The 22,356-nt window shown below is 36.7% G+C and overlaps 1 protein-coding gene across 1 annotated transcript in view; it reads right to left on the bottom strand.

Moving 5' to 3' along the window:
- The window catches only part of cntnap5l (contactin associated protein family member 5 like), a 78,884-nt gene that overhangs the window by 39,003 nt on the left and 17,525 nt on the right, over window positions 1-22,356 (bottom strand). Inside the window, exons 2-3 of the mRNA XM_081357393.1 lie at window positions 15,881-15,991; window positions 11,839-12,032 (exon numbers count right to left, since the gene is read on the bottom strand). Coding sequence (XP_081213519.1) covers window positions 11,839-12,032; window positions 15,881-15,991 — 305 coding nt within the window. The remainder of the gene's footprint in view (window positions 1-11,838; window positions 12,033-15,880; window positions 15,992-22,356) is intronic.

The following is a 22,356-nucleotide window of genomic DNA, read 5'->3' as shown; positions in this document are numbered from 1 at the left end:
TCTGACCTTTTCATGATGCTGATGATTAAATTTGCAATCAAACTTCAAATGCTGCTGTTAATTGTGAGAAAAGAATATTTTTCCGTTCACAAAATCAGTTCACAATTTGAAAATATCTATACCACCACCACCACGGATTCTACTTACATTATGTATTTAGAGAATGCATCTTTCTTTCCAAACCACTGCACTGCACCTGAAAAAAAAGTGCCTTATTCCATTACACAAATGTTACTCAGAAGCTCATCGTGGATGTTGTTATGTATTGTTTTAATGTCAAATTGACAGATGATCTTCATTGTATAAGATACTTTTATTTTTTCCCACACCATTTTCAATAGTATTATTTTAGTCAGAGCCGAAAAAGTCTTGGTTAATCTTCTTTACCAATCCAAGCACAGAAGAACAGATAAGAGAGAGTTCTGAAATGAAATATATTGATTTTGTGAGAATGCGTAGACATGTGTGGGTTTGTGCACATCTAGGGCTTTACACTTCGTGGATCACGTGAACACAAACCAGCAGTGGAGAGAGGCAGATGAAATCGATTTCAGAGACAACGCAATAAGCCCAAACTAAACAAGTGACAACTAGAGTCAATGAGAGGCGCTAGTAATCCTAACAATAACTCTGCAGCGTTCTGTCCAATCGTGAGAACTGGATCTGCCACCACCAGGTCTTATAGGCTCTGACTACAACAACTCCAAAACAGTGTTAAATTATAGAGATCATAAATGCATTTTTCTTGCATTTGACATTTTCAAAATAGGTTTTGCATTTTATATAAAATGACAACAAGGTGACCTCTGTAGTTTCAAACAGAGCATTTCTTCTAATAATGAACTAGCAAATCGTTTAAATTTGATGCATTTCTAAATAATGCACAACCCTAAGGAGCAGGAGCTACATCAACTAGTCATAAATCAACACACAATCATTCAGCAGGAAATAAAGTGCTCCTTTTATGCCTCCCTGCTTTAAATTTCTCCATCATGTTTTATGATTAGCGTGCAATTTTGTCCAAATAACTATAATAACAAACCATTAAGACTATAGTTAAAATAATTTCTGAGGGAATTATTTTCAGGTAAAATGAAATCAGTTAAGTTCTGAGGTGCAAGATAGAGCCTACATTATACATAATCAGAAAAAAAGAAAAGAAAAAAGCATGAGTTCCTGGTTAGTTTGTCTTTTTGTGAGTGAACCAGAACTTGTGTGTGTACACAGGTGACTTGTGCACAATAGACCCGCTCTATAGACCTCTGAATCTTGGTTATTAACTAAAAGCAACTCATAAGAATGGGAATTTTAATTCACTTTGAATCAATACAATTTAAAACCCACTGTTTAAAAAAAAATCCCAGCAAAACAAATCTTTTTTGTGTGTGTGGCGATATACAAAGTATTAAAATATAGTCTTTTAATAATTTCACAGGATAGTTAGTCAAATGCAGTTGTTCATTACTATATTGAAGTTCAATAAATGTATGCATGTGTAAATTGTTTTATACTTTTTTTGCAAAAAAATAATTACAAATAAAATACAATAATTAAATATATAATCAGATAGATAACAAATTACTTTTTGAAAAATGTCAAATTGCATGAAGTTGAACTACTGTAAATTAGTAGCTTGTAGCTTTAAAAGAAACCGTTAAGTAATTACCCTAAAACCAGACCTCTTCACTGCTCGTGCTGCTTTAATATCTGGAGAGCTTACTTAATAAAAAACCTCTATAACTCCATTAGTGGATTGCTAATGCAAATATTGTTCTGCAATTCCTCATTCAGCAGCCAATCCCTTTTAAACATTCCATCTCTGTACCTCACAGAGAAGCTGATTCAAATTAAAAGACTTTTCGTTTAGACTAGTGCAAACACTGCCACCAGTAATATCTCTCGCAGTTGCACTGTTTAAAAGAACGATGACAAAAAAAAAAATCAAGTACAAAGCAATTTAAATCTATTTTTATGAACCAAATTCCATTCGTTTTGATATAGTAGACACCACTGCATATTCTAGCTACCTATTTTTAGTGAATATTCCTTAGACAATGCAATGAATGGGGAAACAGTAGATTAAAGTTGCTGTCTGCAGACATGAATCTTAATTTGTCTTGGTTCTTTTCTCTTGCTGTCCCTATAGCTAACAATCAGATAGCGGTTAACTTGACTTAGATTAATCACATACACATGTATTATTCTCATTTGTAAGTCACTTTGGATTAAAGTGTTTGGTAAATGAATAAATGCTAAACATTAACTGGCTAACAAACAAGAATACTCGCTAACTTTTCCTGACATATTAATACATTTTCAACACAGCTTTAAAAGGTAAAAGTTGCAATAAAACTTTACATATATCTGTCATTTTTCTAATAAGCTATTCATTGTTTGCATTCTGATCAAATATACAAATTGTGCATCTATTCCTGCACAATTGTCCTGCTGTCCAAGAGTTTATGCTGTCTTCAAGCGCACTTTCACCATTCACTACAGACTTGCTTTGGGCTTACTATATAGACCATAGGTTATTATAATTAAATTATATTATTTTGTATTGTCTATATTATTGTGCCCTTCGTGTGGAGTACATGGATGACCAAGTGAAGTTGTATTTACAAGATGGAAACTTGGAATTCCAGATTATTCCAGAGTTGCGACAATGGAAGAGGAGTGTCGATTTGAAAAGGTGCAGAAAGCATGTCTGTAGTGAATGGCATTGAATGGGTTTGGTAGTTATTTTAACTTTATATGCTGTATTTTAATCATTTTGTATTATCATCATGTACAGAACAGGATGGACAAATGGAATTCATAGTTTCCCTTTTTATATACAGTAATATGGTTGTGTTGAAAAAAAATTAGATAGTCGATCAACGACAGTCAGAGATATTGCCGATAGCTGAAGTCTTTGACGATAATCAGTCATTGGCTCGTTTTCTTATTAATGCATTCAATTATTTTTATTTTCATTATTAGGCTATTATTATTATCAATGTTTTATAGATTTCAATGAAATAGTTTCAAGACAAGTTATGTGTCTCAACAACCTACACGTCCCCGCTTAAAAGCTCCAGACAAATTATTTGTTTGAAAAGCAAGCATACTGTATGCATGGTTTGGCATGGCAGCCAATACAAATAATAAATAACAATTGCCTTACCTAATGCAGCAAAATCCTGCGTTTGGACCAGGCCCAGAATCAAATCACAGAGGGTGCTTCTGAAATTAGTGAGGGTATTTTTGTCTCATCCTTTGCTATATGGTTATCACTATCAGTCATCACAATTTTGAGAGTGAATCCCGCATTTATATGTGGACGGGCCTATTTATTGAAGTATGCGGCCGCTTGTCATGCATGGAAAACACAAATTTTATTCAAATTCTGAATATATTATATTAATTATTATATATTGCCTAGACAGCGCGCAAAGCGTGCACAGGAATGTCGATGGGGGGGACATCCCACCGCCCATCAAAATCTGAACTGCCAAGTGACACCTATATTCACAAATTATATATATTGTGCAAGTGTGTGTATATACAAGTGTGCTTGTTATAAAAGAGACATAATTTCTTGAACAGTTGTTTGAACATGGCAAAAACAGCATTGTCATAAGACACAGCATTTGACCCTGCAGGACTGAAATTGCACATCACTGATCTATTCATACATTTGTGTGCACTTATGTTTTTATACACATTTAAAATAAAAAATAAATAAAATTAAATAAAATGAAATGAAAAAAAAAAGAAAAGAATGTAAGCCCACATTTGAAAGATGAAGGGCTGCAGTTGTATCTGAAGCAGTTCATATCAACCTGCAAACATACGTAGTGCCACCTTGCCAGGAAAAACAATCAAACTAGGTCTGCATGCACCGGGACAATGATGCGGCAAATTGTGTTCAACAATATTGGACTGGAACATATCAGATATTGCCTCTGCATCGGACTGAATCATTTTTTCTTGCGTGCCCAAACATACAGTGCGCCAGGCAGAGCGGTGTTTATGTCTGGCTGCTGCTGTGCACAGGATATGGCCATCAAACAGTCACTTCAGTCTCTCCTGCCTGAACATGACCATTAGAGCAGGGAGAAGCTGGAGTGTAATATCTCGGCCGTTGTCTCATGTAGTGCGTATGTCTTTGTGTGTGCACTTAAAGACTGAGGAGGATACTGAATTTAGATATGAAGTGGATGTGGTTTCCTGTATTGTCACGCTGCTTCACGTCATGCCTCATTTCAGTGACACTACAGCAGTGGCAAAGGTATCAGCACACACACACACACACACACACACACGCACACACACACACACACACACGCACACGCACACGCACACACACACATATGTATGAGTATGATTCATAAGTATGCACTTTTTTCTTTCTAAATTTAAAGCAGTATGCAAGACTCCCAGTGGCCTTGGAAACATGGATTTAGTCTATGATAGAATTTGAATAAGTAAATTACTCTGCAGTAAGCCTTACTTATTTTATAGTAACAAAAAGCATGCCCATTACATTTTGGTCTGGAATAGATTCTACATAAAAATGAAGCTGATCACATGTCATCTAGGCCTATTAAACTAGTATTTATTGTGCTTCAATTGCTTTTAAATGGCTGTCCAGACACCACAGTTCAAAAGAAGTGATGCGCCCGAATGAAAATTCTGGGCCAAAACTGAAACTTCTGGATGCACTTGGCCGAAAACCGATGCCGAAACCGAAAATGCCTTAAAAAAATAAATAAATTATTATTCATTTCTTATTTTAAAATATTTTTTTGTATAATTGTATTATTAAAAGACGTTTGAATTAATTTAATGAATCTGAATTTAAAAACTATAAGCCAATGACCATAAAATCACCACACATTTATTTAAAGGGGTGGTTGATTATGATTTCACTTTTCTAACTTTAGTCAGTGTGTAATGTTGCTGTTTGAGCATAAACAACATCTGCAAAGTAACAACGCTCAAAGTTCAAAGCAAAGCAAGATATTTGCTTTTAAAGAAATGGTAGGGACTACACTAAATTCCTCCCGGGTTAGTGACATCACTAACTCTAAAATTTACATAAACCCCGCCCCGGGAACACACAACCGCTGTATTTTCCTGTTCTATTTTGAGAAGAGGAAGAGTTTTAGAGCACATTTGTGAGTCTACTCAAGCTGTTGCATTCGTCTTTTCACATGCAATATAGTACGTAACACAAATGCAATAGCATGTCACTCTGTAGGCATCCCACAAGAGCGATTTTATAGATTATCATGACAGATATGCTAATATGCTAACACACACACACACACACACACACACACACACACACACACGCACACACACACACACACACACAAGCTCTTGAAGTTTCGCCCTTTGTGCCGGAAGCAGCAGCTCATTTGCATTTAAAGGGACACACAAAAAGACTGACCCTCAAAAAGGGGACAATTTTAACATGCTGTAAAACATTATCTGTGGGGTATTATGAACTAAAACTTCACAAACACACTCTGGGGACATCAGAGAATTATTTTACATATTGTAAAAAGGGGCATTATACCACCCCTTTAAAGTAACACACAAAAATTAGACAGAAAAAAGGCCTATACTAATTTAATATCAATATATTATTCTTTATTCAGTTATACACAACATAATCAGATGTAACAGATTTATTTGTGACCAATTATCAAAATAAACTAGTCATAAAAAGCTATTATTATCAGAGCATGTGAGCAGATAGCAGGGAGCGGATCAGTGAACGAGAGGGTAGCGTCATTTTACCAATGTTGGCCAGCACAGTAGTTTGTTTTTCCGGTGAGGGTGAACGGTCCATTAGTGGGGCGTTTGGGCCGTGAGCGACTGAGAATAGTGTGCAGTGGAACATTTACTAGTCATTTTGAAGTTGTGCATCTTTGGAAGCGGAGCCGCTCGCAAAGTTACAAAACATGCTGTGTCAGAGTCATACCTGATCGCTGAACACAGAGGGGAGGGGCAGCATATTTTTGGCCTTTTTTCTCATTCGGCCAAAAAAAATACTAATTTTCGGTGGCCGAAATTTGGTGCATCCCTATTTAAAAGTTTGGGGTCAGCAGTGTTGGGAAAGTTCACTTTCTACATGAACTAGTTCAAAGTTCAGTTCACAAATTTTAAAATGAACTAGTTCAGTTCATAGTTTATACTCAAAATTTTGAACTAAGTTCACAGTTCCAAAAACTAGTTCATAGTTCTTATTTTCCATGTTGCTGCGAGATATTATTTTTCAAAATGATTTCCACAGTCCATATAGAACCATAGACAATTATTTTATCAGTTTTAACACTGAAGCTATGCGTCAGATTTTTCCCATCCTCACCGACCTTGTCATAAAACTCGTTTAAATGATCATACAATGCCTCCTTGCTGCTTTTTGTTTTGATTTGTAGCCTAACGTAAGTGATGAGTCGTTCATGAACGATCCATTCATTGCGTCTGTCACGTGACAAATGAACGAAAGACTCGGAAGGTAAAGTAATTATTTATGTTCCCATGATTTTTGACTGCATTTATAATGATTTCTTAATTCAGAATATGATAAAGATTGCGTAGATGGATGTGTTCTGGGAATTTTCCAGTTAATAGTATAACATTTTAAGCCCCTTAAATGAACGAAATGACTCGAAAAAAGATTTGTTCATTTTGATGAACGAGATCGAACAAGAGAGTCAGTGGACACTGGTGGCGGGTGTTGCCAGATTGGGTGTTTTTTCCGCTACATATTACAGTGTGTTTCACCCAAAATATGAACGCGTTCAGGCACAACACTGGGGGTCTGTAAGATTTTGTTTTCGAAAGCCTCTATAGCGCACCAATAATGCATTAATTTGATAAAAAATACAGTAAAAACAGTAATACTGTGAAATATTACGTTTACAATCTAAAATAACTTCATCCTTCATAAACTATTTTACTATGCTGATTTGGTGCTCAAATAGTTCTTATAATTATAAAAAATTAAAACAATCGGCAGCGTAATATTTTTGTGGTATCTCTTCTGTAATCTTTTTTTTTTTTTTTTGCAGGATTCTTTAATGAATAGAAAATTCATAAGCATTTATTTCAAATAGAAATCTTTTGCATATCCTAATTAAAAAACAAAGAACTCCTGCACACTATCCGTACTTGCAAAAACGTATGAAAAATATTTATTGCCAACGTTTCAGTCTCATGACCTTCATCAGGCATGTATGTGCTGAATACGTATTCATTCCTTTAAAAAAAATAATAATTTTGAATGGTAGTGTGTGTGCGCCCTTACATGGTTTTCATAGGTATATGCTGCTTCTCAAAGAAAAATAAATAAATAAAAGAGAAAAAAAAAAAAAAACGGATTAATTAACATTAACATTAAAGTGAGGCTAAGAAAAAAAGTATATGTGTACACACCTGCTTTGGCAGAAAATGAGCTTGGGTACCTTTTCTGGACACATAAGTAATAAAATGTACTATTCATCAATACTGCATGAAACCCACTCACTCTAGCTCTTTGCTTGGATTGTGGATGCCTTTGTAATGGTTCTCAACTGCTTTCTTCTCTCTCACATGCACACAGGAGGCAAAAGCCAAGATATAGATATAAATGAAAGCAAAGTAAAGAAGCGAAAGGTACTGTACAGCGGTTGAAAAGGCAGGTGAGGCAGGTAGAGGGGATGGTGACTAATGTAGGATTTAATTGTCAAATCGCACCACCTTCATGCTGTGGTGAGAATAAAATGCTTTGTGCCAGCAGGAATAAAACCTCAGCTGTACTCCAGGCCCCAGAAAGCTCTCACATAGATGGTGAGAAAGAGAGAGAGGGATATCTGCGCAACAAAAACTTCATGATTAAAAAAAAACAACAACAACAACAACAACAACAACAAAAGTCACAGCAGCATTTCTAAAATCATGACAAAAGCTCTTTGCAGAATCACCGCTGTATTTTCCTGTTCTCTTCTATCCATTAGCCTCAACCCTTCCGTGCCAATAGATAATACAGCCATACAGATGTACATTAACAATCCAAAATCATTAACACACAAATGCACAGTCAGACTGGCTTCGTAAATAGCATTTAAGAGGCAGAATCACACCATTTGGATTTATATTGACTTACTGACTCACATGTTTACCATGATTAACAGCTAGAAGCTGGTGGGCAGTAATGATGAGAAGACCCTTATCTAATGGGCAGCGTGTTTCGGTTTAGTCAAAGTGGATGACTGTATTTTGGCGTTAAACAGATGGCATCGGATTCTGTATGTCTGGCTCACTGGCATCTGCTTCAGCTGGCATGGCAGCTCACCTTGGCACAGACTGGCACCTCTGTGAGATGGTTTCCTCCTCTGAATGGGTAAACAAGCAAAATTCAAGGTCCTATTGCCAGTGTGTGCCCAACAAGCTAAGTTTCTCCTTTCGCATGCATCTCCTTTTGGCCACACCATAGCTTACACCATCTCGGTTGGAGACAGACTTGATATTTCAAGGTGAAAATAAACCTGCTGGAAGGCCGGAGGCTGAACAAATGGATTCCTTTTGTATTTCTATGCTGAAACTTGGTCAACCAACTGTTATACATCATAGAAGTCACAGGTATGACAGGTATCACATGTGTACGTCTCTCAACAGGGCTTGATTGTTGCACAAAAATGTATTCCAGCTCAAATTACTATTATGTCTTCCCAGTGGACAAATATCCATCTTATTAATCAATAATCTAAAATAATTAAGCAAATTAGCAAGATGTCCTTCAGAATAATTAATGTTCAATTCAATGTGTCACCAGCATTTTCACAGTGGACTCTGGATACTTAAAATTCATTCATAAGTAATATTCCCTCCCATCAGTTCATTAGGAAGAAAAGCAAGAACACAAGATTGATTGACATTTCTGGGAAATTTTACTTGCACTTTCTTTTTTAGTCTGAAGGAAAGTGAAATATACTCAAAATAAGAGGATGGAACTCAATACAAGATGGAGATAAGATCCATTTAAATTTCCTCTCTGTGGAAAATCACTTCACCAAAACAAGCCACAAGAGAACTGCAGGATTAATTAACATAGTCTAATGAATCATTTGTATGTGCCGCATGCACTGACAGGTCTTAAGTGACCCAGAGTGTGTTTTATTGATCTCAGACAGGGAGAATAATTTATCAACATATTCCAAACAAAATTCCATCACTGAACGCAGTTCATCATAATGCCTTGTGCTTCATTGCATCTTGCATCAATGCCACACACACGCCATTCAGATTCCTGTTATTTGAGTCAAAATATAGGCTGGAATATTTGACAATCAAATGGAGTAAAAGACTCAAACTAAAAATAAAGTTTGCAGGCGACCCATGAATTGGTAAGTAGCAATGATCAACAACTCAACACATGAATTGGTTAGTAGCAATGATCATAGTCTTGCATTATTATGCCCATAAGCAGAAGTCAAGGTGGCAATATACAGAGAATCAGTGTGCTATCGTTAGTCTTAAAAATGTAAGACTGTAAGTACACTCTAATTACATGTACTGTAAAATAAAGTGCAACCAGAATTTCAGTAGTCTGTACCAATGCCAGTAAAATGTCATTGTTCTCTGTACCGAATTTGGTACCAGAGCAAAAACTGTTGAATTAAGTACTTTAAAAAATTGTGTCCGGTTTTGTCTCGTCCGTTGGTTATCACAGTAAATCAGAGCGAGATTTCGATTCAATTGTGCATTTAAATATGGTTTTCAAACCAGAAAATTTACAATGTACTTGAAAAACAGCATGAAAAACAAAAATTGTATTCAGATTGTGAATGGGTAATAAACAGAAAGCAAGAGAAGTGCCCTCCCTTTATAATCACTAAGGCTGTCAATGAGCGCGTTTACATGCACATTCTAACCCCATTTATGTTTAATAAGCTGACAATGCACGTGGTCATATAAATGCGTAAACCCGTTTTCCTTTATCAGAGTAAAGTCACAAACGGCTTAAGCATAAACTATATTTTTGGCCCTTCACCCTGAATTCTCCTGGCATGTAAAAACATTAACCTGCATTCTGTCGGTTTATTGAAGTGCGCATATGTAAAATTTGTCAGGAAAGTACCCTTACTGCATCCAAAGAGCGAGTGTTTCGCTGTAGGGGATGAGGAAATATCTCAACTAACAACTAATAAACTCTTTCCTGACCCAAGAAATTATACAAAATTAGTTCTCATCTCGTGCAGTAGTGCCACAGTTAAAATGCTGAATCTGTAACTGAATGAGATGATAATATCAGTCCGTAAGTTTCCCGTTGACATGTTGGAACGCTCTTCAGTTTTAATGCTTTATTTAACATCACAACTGACCACTGCTGGGAAATAAATAAATTAATTAATAAAATCTTGTAAACGCGGCTTACTTGCGTTGCTGGGTTATCAGTAGGCATAAACCAGGACAAAGGGTTATCTCAATAAGCTGTTTTTTTTTTGAGTTATCAGCATTTTGTTTTTACGTACTCAGTATCTAAAGTGCAAGTTCACTGAATGCCGCCTTCTTGCGAAAACTCTTACTTGTACAATGAATCTCCTATTTACATTGTGTGTGTACTTTGTTGGCTATAATGAAAGGATTCGCGAGCGTGCGTTCGTTTTCAGTGGTGTGTTAAAGGGTTAGTTCACCCAAAAATGAAAATTCTGTCAGTAATTACTCACCCTCATGTTGTTCCAACCGCGTAAGACCTTCGTTCATCTTCAGAACACAAATTAAGATATTTTTGATGAAATCTGAGAGTTGTCTCACTCCTCCATAGGCTTTCAGAGGGACCGAAACTTGCTGGCCCAGAAAAGTTATTAAAGAGATCATTAATATAGTCCAAGTGACTCCAGTGGCTTAATCCTAAGTATATCAAGCGACGATAATACTTTTTGTGCGCAAAAACAAACAAAAATAACGACTTTATTCCACTATTCATTTCCTTCTCTCTGGGCCTCGTAGTGTTTTTGCGCTGCGCGTCTGTGTTGCACGTCATCACGCATCACACACATGACCCGCTTCGGCCAATTGTGAGCCTACGTGGTGACGTGTAACACAGACGCGCTACACAAAAACACTACGTGAACCAACTAGAGGCCCAGAGAGAAGGAAATGAATAGTGGAATAAAGTCGTTATTTTTGTTTGTTTTTGCGCACAAAAAGTATTCTCGTCGCTTGATAAACTTAAGATTGAGCCACTGTAGTCACTTGGACTATATTAACAATCTCTTTAATAACTTTTCTGGGCCAGCAAGTTTCGGTCACCTAGCAGCCTATGGAGGAGTGAGACAACTCTCAGATTTAATCAAAAATATCTTAATATATGTTCCGAAGATGAACGAAGGTCTTACGCGGTTGGAACAACATGAGGGTGAGTAATTACTGACAGAATTTTCATTTTTGGGTGAACTAACCCTTTAAGCAGATTCTGACTAACTTGCTGACTGACACCACTAATGTCATTGTGTTCACATCCTCAACAGATATGATTGTGATGGGCTACAATGCATATAAAGAAACGCTGTAAATATAAACCTTTGATGCTCAGAGAGCGTTCAAACAAACAAACACAAACAAGAGCAGCGTCTATCAGCAGGTACCGAATATACCAGGTAGGCCCTACTGCAGAAATGTTGATACCGTCAATTTGTATTTAGTACCAACTGGTACCGGTACGTAAATAGTCTCTTCTATTTAGTTATGGTTGCTATGGTTTCATTTATCACTTGTGCTAAAGGTTTCTTATCATTGGTGTCCCATTATTCAAACAATGCATAATGTCTAGGCAATGTTCCAGAGATTAGCTAGACTCACCCATATCACATCCTCTTGTCTATATGGTCTCCAGGTTCGTCCAGAGTCACTATACTGTAGCTGGTAGCGGGCCACCCAGTCAGAGCTGCCCCAGCGACCCTGGGTAGCAATAGATGTGACTTTCAACCTGTCCCGTAGATCCAGCTGTAGCCAAGGTTGTTGGTCTTTTCCATTCGGAGACCAACCCCCATCACCTAAAGGGACAGATCCAGAGCCAGTGATTTGAAGAAGAAAAAAAGTGCAGAGGAAAGAAACAGAGTTTAAGCATAATTTTCCCCACAATTCAAGCACTCACTAAGATTTCATACTCCTGTTCATCATGCTGACAGGACTGAAGCTTGGTGGTCAGAGAAAAAATGAATTAAATTTGTTCCAGTAGTTTTGTGGCTCAGTCTCTATCTTTTTGAGATTGAAATCCTACAATCCCTAGAGGAGAGTTGACAGACCTCAGTGCAGTATAATATTACTGCGGTTAAAAAAAGGCAATTTGGAAATTACACAGCATATTTCTACACTTGCATGTCTTATAGTTTTTCTAGTTGCATGGTTTTCTGCATCTCTTGTTCAGTACAGAGTAAAAATAAAAGCAGGTCTCACACACACTTCACAGAATTCTTGGAAATATTTGTCCACCCACGCAGACCTACTGAGTACCCACCTCCTTTTCTTTTTATTTTGCCAGAATTCGGGAAACGGTACCTACAGGAAGAATGCTGGCAGAGAGGACAATCTATAAATCAAGCAAGCGGTATATTAAAGGACTTGTGTTTGATTTCTGCAAGTGGCTTGATAGAAAAGAAATGACACACACCTTGGAACAACAATAAAGAACACTGCCCATGTTATCAAATGCAAAAATTTGCAGAAAAAGTGCAGCCTGTAAAGATCTGAATATGCCAAATAAATTTGCTTGTTATGTCGTTCGATATGTATTGTCTACAAAAATATCATAATTATTGTTTTAACGGTGCATTCATATTTTGAGTTACATTTAAGGCACAATATTGTCAACAAAAAATGTATAATTAAACCACAGCTTTTTTGGGTCGCCAAGAAACACACAGCAGTGTTTGGATACTGAAAAAATCTGTGTTTTGAATGGATCAATTTAATAAATATTTAACTGTTTGAATGTATTGTTTCAATAAACTGTTTGAGTTAATGACTCAATGACTCATCTCATTTCATATTTAAAGTATTGTTTTATTTTTCTATTTAAGCAGTTGTAAATGCATTCAATCCACCTCTGAGCTGCATTAAAAAGTCTGTGTAAATGCCACTTCAGATACAGCTTCTGTGCCACTTCTGCAGTGCAAATATGGATACAGATTTAATTTGACTGGTAACAGTGTCTTATTATTTTAATTGTAAGAATTTGACATCAAAGGTTATGCATCAATCTAAAAAAGTAATAAAATAATTACACTATAAAGGTAAAATTCCCCTGGAAATCAGTTTAATGGGTCAAATATCGCATCATAGTGGAAAAGTTCATTTCTATTACTGCTGTGAATTATAAACTGCACAGAATATGTAGAATATGAAAGGCTTCGTGAGTCAGCTGTCCATGACAGGCATAAACCAATCAAGGTAACAGCACAAAACTACTGAGCAAAATATTGTTTAATTATCATTATCGTTAATAATTTGTGTCAATATTGCACGCCTCTAGCTCAAGTTGCTTTTAAAGAGGACATAAAGCTGGTGTGGAAAAAGGAAACCCTCAAGGTCAGGTGTGACAGGGTTGCCTCGGGGCAAGTCAGAACAAGATGGCCGGATACTAAATGCTTTATCAGTGCTGTTCAGTGACTAGGTACATATCATCTGTAAAGATTTTCACACAAGGTCAGGATGAACACTCTGAACTTGTTGGATTTTACCGTAGGCTCCATGAGAAGACAGATAAGATTCTTTTAGTGTGTGCATCCAGAATTTTTTTTTTTTTTAGCATGGGCGGTTTGTTTCATTTATTAAATAATTTCCAAGCTGGCATAAATAACAGGCACAGACATAAATGACAACTTACAGATCTTGTATTCTAATGACAATCAGAGACAGATAATAAATAGATGGATAGATCTAAAGATAACCTTTGGTATCTGCACACGTTTGGATCAGGCTGGCAGTGACTGGGAACGGGCTGCCTGTCTGTGTCTCACAGTGAAAGAAAACCTCCTGCTGTTACTAAGAAAGAGGCATGATGAGAAAAAGAAATGCCTTGGGGGTGACAAGGGCAAGCCGCCATATCGTAGCCCCACTTATTACCGCTAGAAGACACTGTTAATCCAAAAAGTTACAAATCTACTACCAAGTTTGGTATTGTGATAATTTGCGAGTGCAACCAAGCATCATAAGGAAGTTCTTGGAGTGTGTTTGGCCCATGAGGTCAAACAACTTACAATGCACAAAACAACACTCTCAAAGGGCCTCAACATAAGCTTGTATTTCTGGCCTGTCTATGCTTAACTGCATAATTGGCTGGGGAGTTTTCTCAAGTGCTTCTTCAGACTGTAATCAGCTGCTGATTGTTAGGTTGCATTAATCAAACTGTTCTTCACCTCCCTGAAGTAAAAACCACAACACGTTTGCTTAGCCATAATTTACACAGTCCTCTTGTTATACCTCGTGCTTTGCCAAAGCTCAGTCTGGCAATATACTTTGTCTGTGAATGTTTTAGGATCATTAAGCAAATCATGAGCAGCCATTATACTCCTTCTGGGTTTGATCCCGATGGTTTTTGGGGCTGTTGTTGTTCTGGAAACCTCAATCCACCAGCATTTCTGATGAAAAGGGATACAGTTCACCCAAAAATAAAATCATCATTTACTCACCCTCATATTGTTCCATTTTCCATGTGCCATGCCCTGTTCCACTTTTTTCAATTAGGACTGATTTTTCTGTGTCCAAAAACCCACTGAGATAGATCTCAAATCAAAATATCATATTTTACGTACCACAGAAGAAAAAACTCACACAGGTTTGGAATGACTTGAGGGGGATGACAGAATATTCATTTTGGCTAAACTTTCCTTTCACTTTCACTTCACTTTCAAGTAAGGAAAATCTTACACCGTGTCCTAAGCAGACCCCAAGATATAACACGACTACAAGAAGTGACACAACCAATCAAAATCACAGCCATTCCTTTGTTTTCAAGATCTGAAGTGTATTATTCATTGTAGCTTTCAGTAATAAATGCTTTTAACATTAAATAAAGAAAATAATCGGTACATGAGTCTATCATTGTCATACCTTGTAAGGTGTTGTTCCAGCCGCAATGTCACGGAAATATAAAAAAGATGCCTTTTAATCGAGTGTTGTGGCGTCGCATCAAGTCTGGTTAGGATATGGTGTTATTCAAAAAGCGAACCAGTTCTGTATTTCCTAAAGGCATTGTAAACCTAGTAGATCAAAGAGACCATTGGTCCCAATCTACCTAGGCTTATTCTTCTTTTTGGAAATACAGACCTGGAAAAGAATAGCTGTTGCTTGACAATTGACAAACAACACTGATTCGAATATTCATTGACACCGGCATTAAGAGGAAAAACACCCATTACAAATTAAATTTGATTACCATAAGAAAAAGTTTCTAAACTTCTTTCAGTTCCTCTAGCTTCCTTTGAGTCTATATTTATATTTACATTTTGAGTGGTTATAAATAAGTTGCATATTGTCAGTAGAGATTTATGTTTGTCTATGTGTTGTCACACTTAAGAAATGACTTCTAAAACACTTTCAAATCTTGCTTCAGGTACAGCTAATTACCAGAACTTTTCACATCAGTACTGCTCATGGATAACAGCGGACTGTTATATTCCCTCCAATGAAAGTATAAAGTCTTCTAATAATTTTTTGCAATGTTTGTGGAAGCTAAATCGCATTACGTTAGGTATTCATACAAAGAAAAAGCTATACGTCAACACTTTTCCTGACAAGGACAAATTTCCCTTCTGCTTAATTCTCTAGTCACATAAACACAGACAACTGGATGTTATTTAATACAAACAGGGCAAGAGAACATGAAGACATGAGCACATACCATCTCTTCTGTTGAGTTTAGAATAGTGTGGTGACCTCCTGTCAGAAAATTTTGATGAGTTCTGGAAGGAAGTCGGGGGTAGTGATGTCATCAATGGCTCTTCACAGTAATCTGGATAAAAAAAGAATGAAAAGTTGCGTTAAAACCAAACAAAATAAACTTTTGTCTTTAGTTCTTTATTTGAAATGGAAAACAGTTAAGGGTTTATTCAATTATATAAATATTATCATCTGATTTTTATTTTATTGTATTATATGATTCATTAGTTAAAATATTGAATATTATATGACTTTAAATTTTATTACATGACTTCAAAAGTATTGTTTTGGCATGCAATAAATATTAACTCAAAACCTTTTGTTTTACTGGACACAATTTACTTAAAAAAGAATTTCAGCTCATTAATGGGGTTCGAATCTGAAACAAAAAAACTCTTTTAATTGTAGTGGCATAGTTTAATTGTGCAAGGTGTGATGTAAAGACATCTGTTCTCTGTAGAAACGGCCAGTTTGTGAGAGTTAACTAAAGTCTTGAGTCTTGCAAGCTGTTACATGTAGTCTGCCTTTCATCCGACTGAATTGTCAGTGCTGGTTTTTCACTGAACCCGGCCTATTTTTTTTAAGAATTCACTTCAACAGGTTTAAAGTATCTAGGTTGTCAGGAATTTTATACTCATCTGAGATTGTGAGTATTATAATAGGAGTAAAAAAAAAAAAAAAAAAAGGAAGGCTCAAAGAAGATACATTTTATTATCGGGTACAGTGTGTGACAGCACAAGTTGAATCAGAGTGTTCATTCAAATCTTGTCAGTTCATTACAGCAGTAGTAATTTTAGTCTTTCGAATTTCTGCTCAGTGTGCTTGGCAAGAATACCCATTTGATAAAGGTCAGGACCCTTTTCAGTTTGGATGAAAGAGAATGAAGAAAACATTTCTGTGGCCATCAGTCCAGGACGCTTTTAAAGCAAGGAATGTACAACCAATTGCAAACTGCTTCTTTATATATCACCGTACAGACATTATACAGATAATCATACAACTATCCATCAAGCACACTAGCTGCTTCTGTAAGGACAAAGACTAAATGCCCAGGAAGTTCATGCGAGACCATACCAAAGGTAAGATTATTGTACTTTTTTATAGATTATTGTAAATAACATGCCGTGATCTGCTTCTCTTGCATCCTTCAATGGCCTTCTCAACGGAAACACACAGATCAAAAGAACTCTAATGAACCGCAGCTCGACAGCCCAAACACATTAGTCTCAAGCTTCCAGAATATGCATGTATCGTCAGAATAACAAAACAATGAACAGCAGGTTAGGGAACCATTAGCTGTGTCCAGGGAGCATTTTAAAGCTCTCTCCTGTTTCAGCAGCGTAAGCACTTTGCAGCACTCTCCATGGACCAGGGTAAAAATATATCCTTATTTAGAGGGCCTTTGCATTTGTGGCAACATTTTGCCTGACAATCACTCATTTGACATTGAATTGCCTACTCCCAAGTTTGACGCTCCCAATAGCCATCTCTCCATCTCTTTTGTTCTCTACTCCTCAATCTCGCCCATCTATCTGTTCACCCACTCTTCATTTTCTGATTTTCCTCCTCCTTTCTCACCATCTCACATGTACACACTCCCACTTTCTCTTCAACTTAATGAGAAAAGAGAGAAGTCTCGCCATTGTGAGGGGGCTCACATGTGTTATTGCCACCATAAGGGAGCCATAATCTGAGTCAGCAGTGCTCTCCGCTGCATCAGAGAGAACAGCTGCGGCATCGTCCTTTCACTCTCAGCTGAGCAAATGACACACAGCATCCCCCTCAGATTTACTCCTACAGTAATAAGTAGCATTTTAAGAAAGTTCACTGAAGAAAGTGATGAAGTGTCCTACTAGATGTTCTGCAAAGTTCATCTGAGGTTGATTTGTTTGCACTGAAATACAACCTCAGAGATTGCAAATGATATACCTGACGTTTATGTGACACCCTCAAGGGTGTGACATCATTTGATGAGGACAACAAAATATTTCACGTCTGAATTAAGGACCTTATAAATTTCACTGAAGCACATAATTCAGAACTTTCACATGTCCTGAAAGTTATCAGGCCATTTTTTTTTGTGTGTGTGGGAAATTAATAAACAGGCAGTGTCAGGATTTTAAAAACACTGGAGGTCTTGTTGACTCCAGCAATATTTCTAACAGGATTTTTTCATTAAACAAATAATTTCCCAATGGAGTGTCTAGACCTGAAGATGTTACAGATGATAAGGGCACATAAAATGACTAATGTTTAATTACCGTAAGCACAGACAAGGGATGGACTTACACAAACTAATAATCCCACTCAAGATTTTGAAACATTACATGTGGAGTCAACAAACGAACAAGAGCTAAGAATAGGACGATACTCTGTGAAAACTGATCCAGCAGGCTTTATTCAGATGCTTGTTGACCCATTTTGAGAGAAACTGACAATCACTACAAAAGCTGAGCAAGTGAATATTCTTTGAAATTCTATACATATTTTACAGATCATATATATTTAATTCTGCATTAGCCTCATTCAAGCAACCCCTTTAAAACTAAATAACTAGCTTTATATTTCAAAACATGGCTGATACCTTCAAAAATATATTAATGAGTAGTTTTATTACAGTTCTTTATATGAATAATGCAGACGATTCCTGTCAATTCTGTTTTTCTTCCTAAGAAAGATATCAAACACATTTATTAAAATGTAGACAGTTGAACCTAGCAGAAAAACAAGAGGTATTTTATCAACACAAACCAATTCTTAGATATTTTATTGACAGATAACTTCAGAGCAAACGTGGGCAGGGTCTGCCACTGTAAGACGTTTCGAGAATCACTGAAACCATATCAAATGAAAATTCAGCCTATGTTAGCTGTTATTGATCTTATTGTAAACGTTTTTTTCAATGTGTATGTTTCATAAAAAAAAAAAAATCATTCTGTAGAGCTCCAACGCTGCTTCAAAACACCTGTCTATAATTAAGTGTTCCTCGAGATCTTATTTAGCTGGTACAAGCAGAACTTTGCAGTATCTCCAGGATTGGGCACCGCTGGTTAAGCCAAAATAATGAGAACACATCCCACTAAAGAAATATCCTAAACAGTCATTACAGACAATTGAACTATTGGATTTGGTGTATGTGATATCAATTCATTAGCATTCATACTGAAAAGAACAATGAAATGTTCTTCAGAAACACTGTTGTGAATCCACCATTGTTGATGGCTTCATAAGTATCCTCAGCTGGAACACTTTCACCTCATCAGCCAATCAAAATGCGCGCTTTTATCTTTCATGAAAATGGTTTATGGCCCTTCATGGTTAAAACAAAAGCACTTCTTTTCAAGCCCCGTCATCAACAGGAGCACATCAATGACCTTTCGACACAAAAAAACAAAAAAAAAAAAAACACATCTACAATTTCACGTTCTCCCTCTCTTTTAGCCGTATGCACATGCACACATGTTCACATCACAACATAACAATGACAGAGACCACGGTAAAGTGTTTGCCTAGCAACTGGCATATAATTATATTTTTCCATGACTAAATAACCCCGGGAGCAGCAGCATTTTGAAGTGGCTGAATGACAGACATTATGTGGAATTTTAGGACTAAGAAAGGTGGACCTGAGTCAGTGATGTCTCAGGCAGGTCTGTGTCTCTGATGCACTCTTCATTCTGTGCTGCTTGAGAGTGGAACCACACATGGTCATTGTTCAAAAGGTCAGATATTATTACTGTGCATCCTCAATGTGTCCTGGGCAGGAGTCCTTTAATCATGTGGTCCAGGGGGCACAGAAAAGAGAGAAAGGGGGCAGGAATGGCAAAGAGAAATCAGAGGAAGAGAATAAGGGAATGCTGGTAATAAGAAAGAGTACAAAGCAGGGATCGGCAAGGAACTTAGGCAAGTTTGCCGCCATTGGAACACGGAGGTGTTATCACTGGAATGCAAGCAATAACAGAGGAGAGAGGAATATTATGCATATAATTTTATTTAGTTGTTTATTTTAGAAATGCTGAAGTCAATCATATCTGCACAAATCTTTCAGCAATCCTTCTTTGTAATCACACAGACAGTTTTATTGAGTTATAAAGCTTTATGGGAAGCCAAACACTCCAAAAGTGGGATGAAACTGCAATACACAGCAGAACCGCACAGTGCGAATCACTGGAGAGTGGATCTGTTTACACTCACGGCCCACTGAAGAGCGCAGAGATCTGTTCCATTAACTTGCACAAACCAGAAACTGATCTGCAAACAAAAAGTGGAGCGCTCTAGTAATGGATCTACTGTCCTGTGGGTCGCGCAGTCCTACTCGCAGCAACAGCAGTGCTGCAGCAATTACACACTTTGGTCTTCTGTTTTGCTGATTTTCGCACACAAAGCAATACTTTGTAAAACAAAAGGATATTACTTCAATAAAGCATATTAAATACTACAGTGGCCCTGCTTTTCACGCAAAATATTTCACAAAAAGCAGTTTGATTTCAAATTATTTACAACAATTGTTTAAAATGGAGATTCATAATTAATCGTGATTCTATCTTCTACCGATTTGTATCAATTCACAAATTTCAAAAATCGATTTTATAAAATGTTACACTTCATTAACTTCGAAGTACTACTTAAAGTAACTTACAGTTATTGACGTTAATCACAATAAGACGCGAACAAGGACTCAATGCAGTGTTCGCGCTGACCGACACACAGCCGAAGTGCACACACAGATGCCGCCTCTCACATGCATGCGATCACAAATTCAGTTCTCTTTCACAGCTACACACACAATTATGTCAAAATGCACATCATGTGGAGCATCCAATGAAAACGGAGTCGGTTATGTCCTACACAAACGAAAACAAATGGGAGAAAATCGGATGTGTAACTATATCCGTGCATTCATTCTTAAAGAAACAGCTAGCAGCCTCATAAACTGTTGCCATAAATTTCATTAATGTTAATGAAAATTTTGTATTGATTGTATAATATTGGATTGACTAAAATGGGAAGAAAACCTAACTAAAATAAAGGTTCACATTTAATTCAGTAGGATTTTTTTCCCTTCTAGACCTATTAAACTGTCTATCGCAGTCAAATAAGAAAAGTAACAAAAAACAGTAAACTACAATTAAATCTATGCACATATCGAATCGTGACCTTAAGAATCGATTTGAATCTCGTGAGGTACCAAAAGATTCCCACCCCTATAAAGTATTACTAAAATACTTTGTATTTTATAAAAAGCATTTGTTCATAACATGTAACACTAATTTTTAAAGAGTCCAAATTGATTGATAGGTGATTTTAGACATACATAAAAATAAGGATTGGAGTCAGCTGACAAATTTGGACAATCAGTCAATTTGGAGACAGCTGGTCAAAATCAATATCAAAATAGGCTCAGAGAAGTTTTGAGAAAAGCTTTTTGTCACTGTATGAGATGCAAGTTTCTAAATTTTTAACTGTAATTTAAGTGTACAAAAACTTTTTGGGAAAAGCATACTGCATATTGGTCTATACTATATAACAGATTTAATTTGGAGGCTGACATGTCAATTCATGTAAAACAGGTTCCCGACTCCTGGTATAGAGGGATCACAGAACAGTTTTCAACAGCTGTAAACAATGCAGGATAAAGTGAAAGAGAGGAAGTGATTATGATTATCTCAGAAAGGACAGGATGTGCTAAACACCTCAAGCATCCAGGTCTAATGAACGTACATCACGTCATATAGTTATTTAGCCCACGCTGCTCTAAGCTATTTATAGCTTGCGGGATCGATCACCCATCTGATGGGCCGCCACGATAGCGCTGATTAAGGTGGGAGATTAATGGCAGATTAACTGGTTTCCACAGTGTTTCCGCCAGGCATTGTTTAAATCATCTCCCAGCGGAATGACAGCAGTACTTGCAGTGTAAATAGGATCTTTGATAAGATTGCCTGACAAATAACTCTGTTTGGCCCTTTAGATACTATTATCTGATGCACAGTATAATAAAATTCTCTGAGATTTAAACCACAGAAATGGATCTGAAATCTCTTTCCAAAAACTGTGAAAAGATAGTGGGCAAACAGACATGAACTTTTTTTAAATATGACATTTTTGACACTTTAAAATTAATATTTTTTATCTCAAACTGAGATCTAATGGTCCTGCTGTGAGACAAATGGATTTTTAAAAAGTATTTCACGTGTTCTCTTAATGTCAATGATAATTCACAATAATTATAATACAATTTGAAAAATGCTATTTAAAGGTGCTCTAAGTGATGTCGGGTGACGTCACTTCTTGTTGACGTTAAAAGTGTTGTCAAACAAAACGAAGGCTAGCTAGACCCTCCCTCCTCCTCAGCCGCTCAGTAACCCCCCAAACCCCACCCCAAATCCTTCTTGTCGGTTATTGGCTAGAACAGTTTGTTATGTTTCGTGGTGCGGG

This window comes from Scardinius erythrophthalmus (assembly GCF_964197995.2).
Source record: "Scardinius erythrophthalmus genome assembly, chromosome: 25".
NCBI lineage: Eukaryota > Metazoa > Chordata > Actinopteri > Cypriniformes > Leuciscidae > Scardinius > Scardinius erythrophthalmus.
Note: the sequence above shows the minus strand (reverse complement) of the source record. Positions and strands in the feature narration are given on the sequence as shown.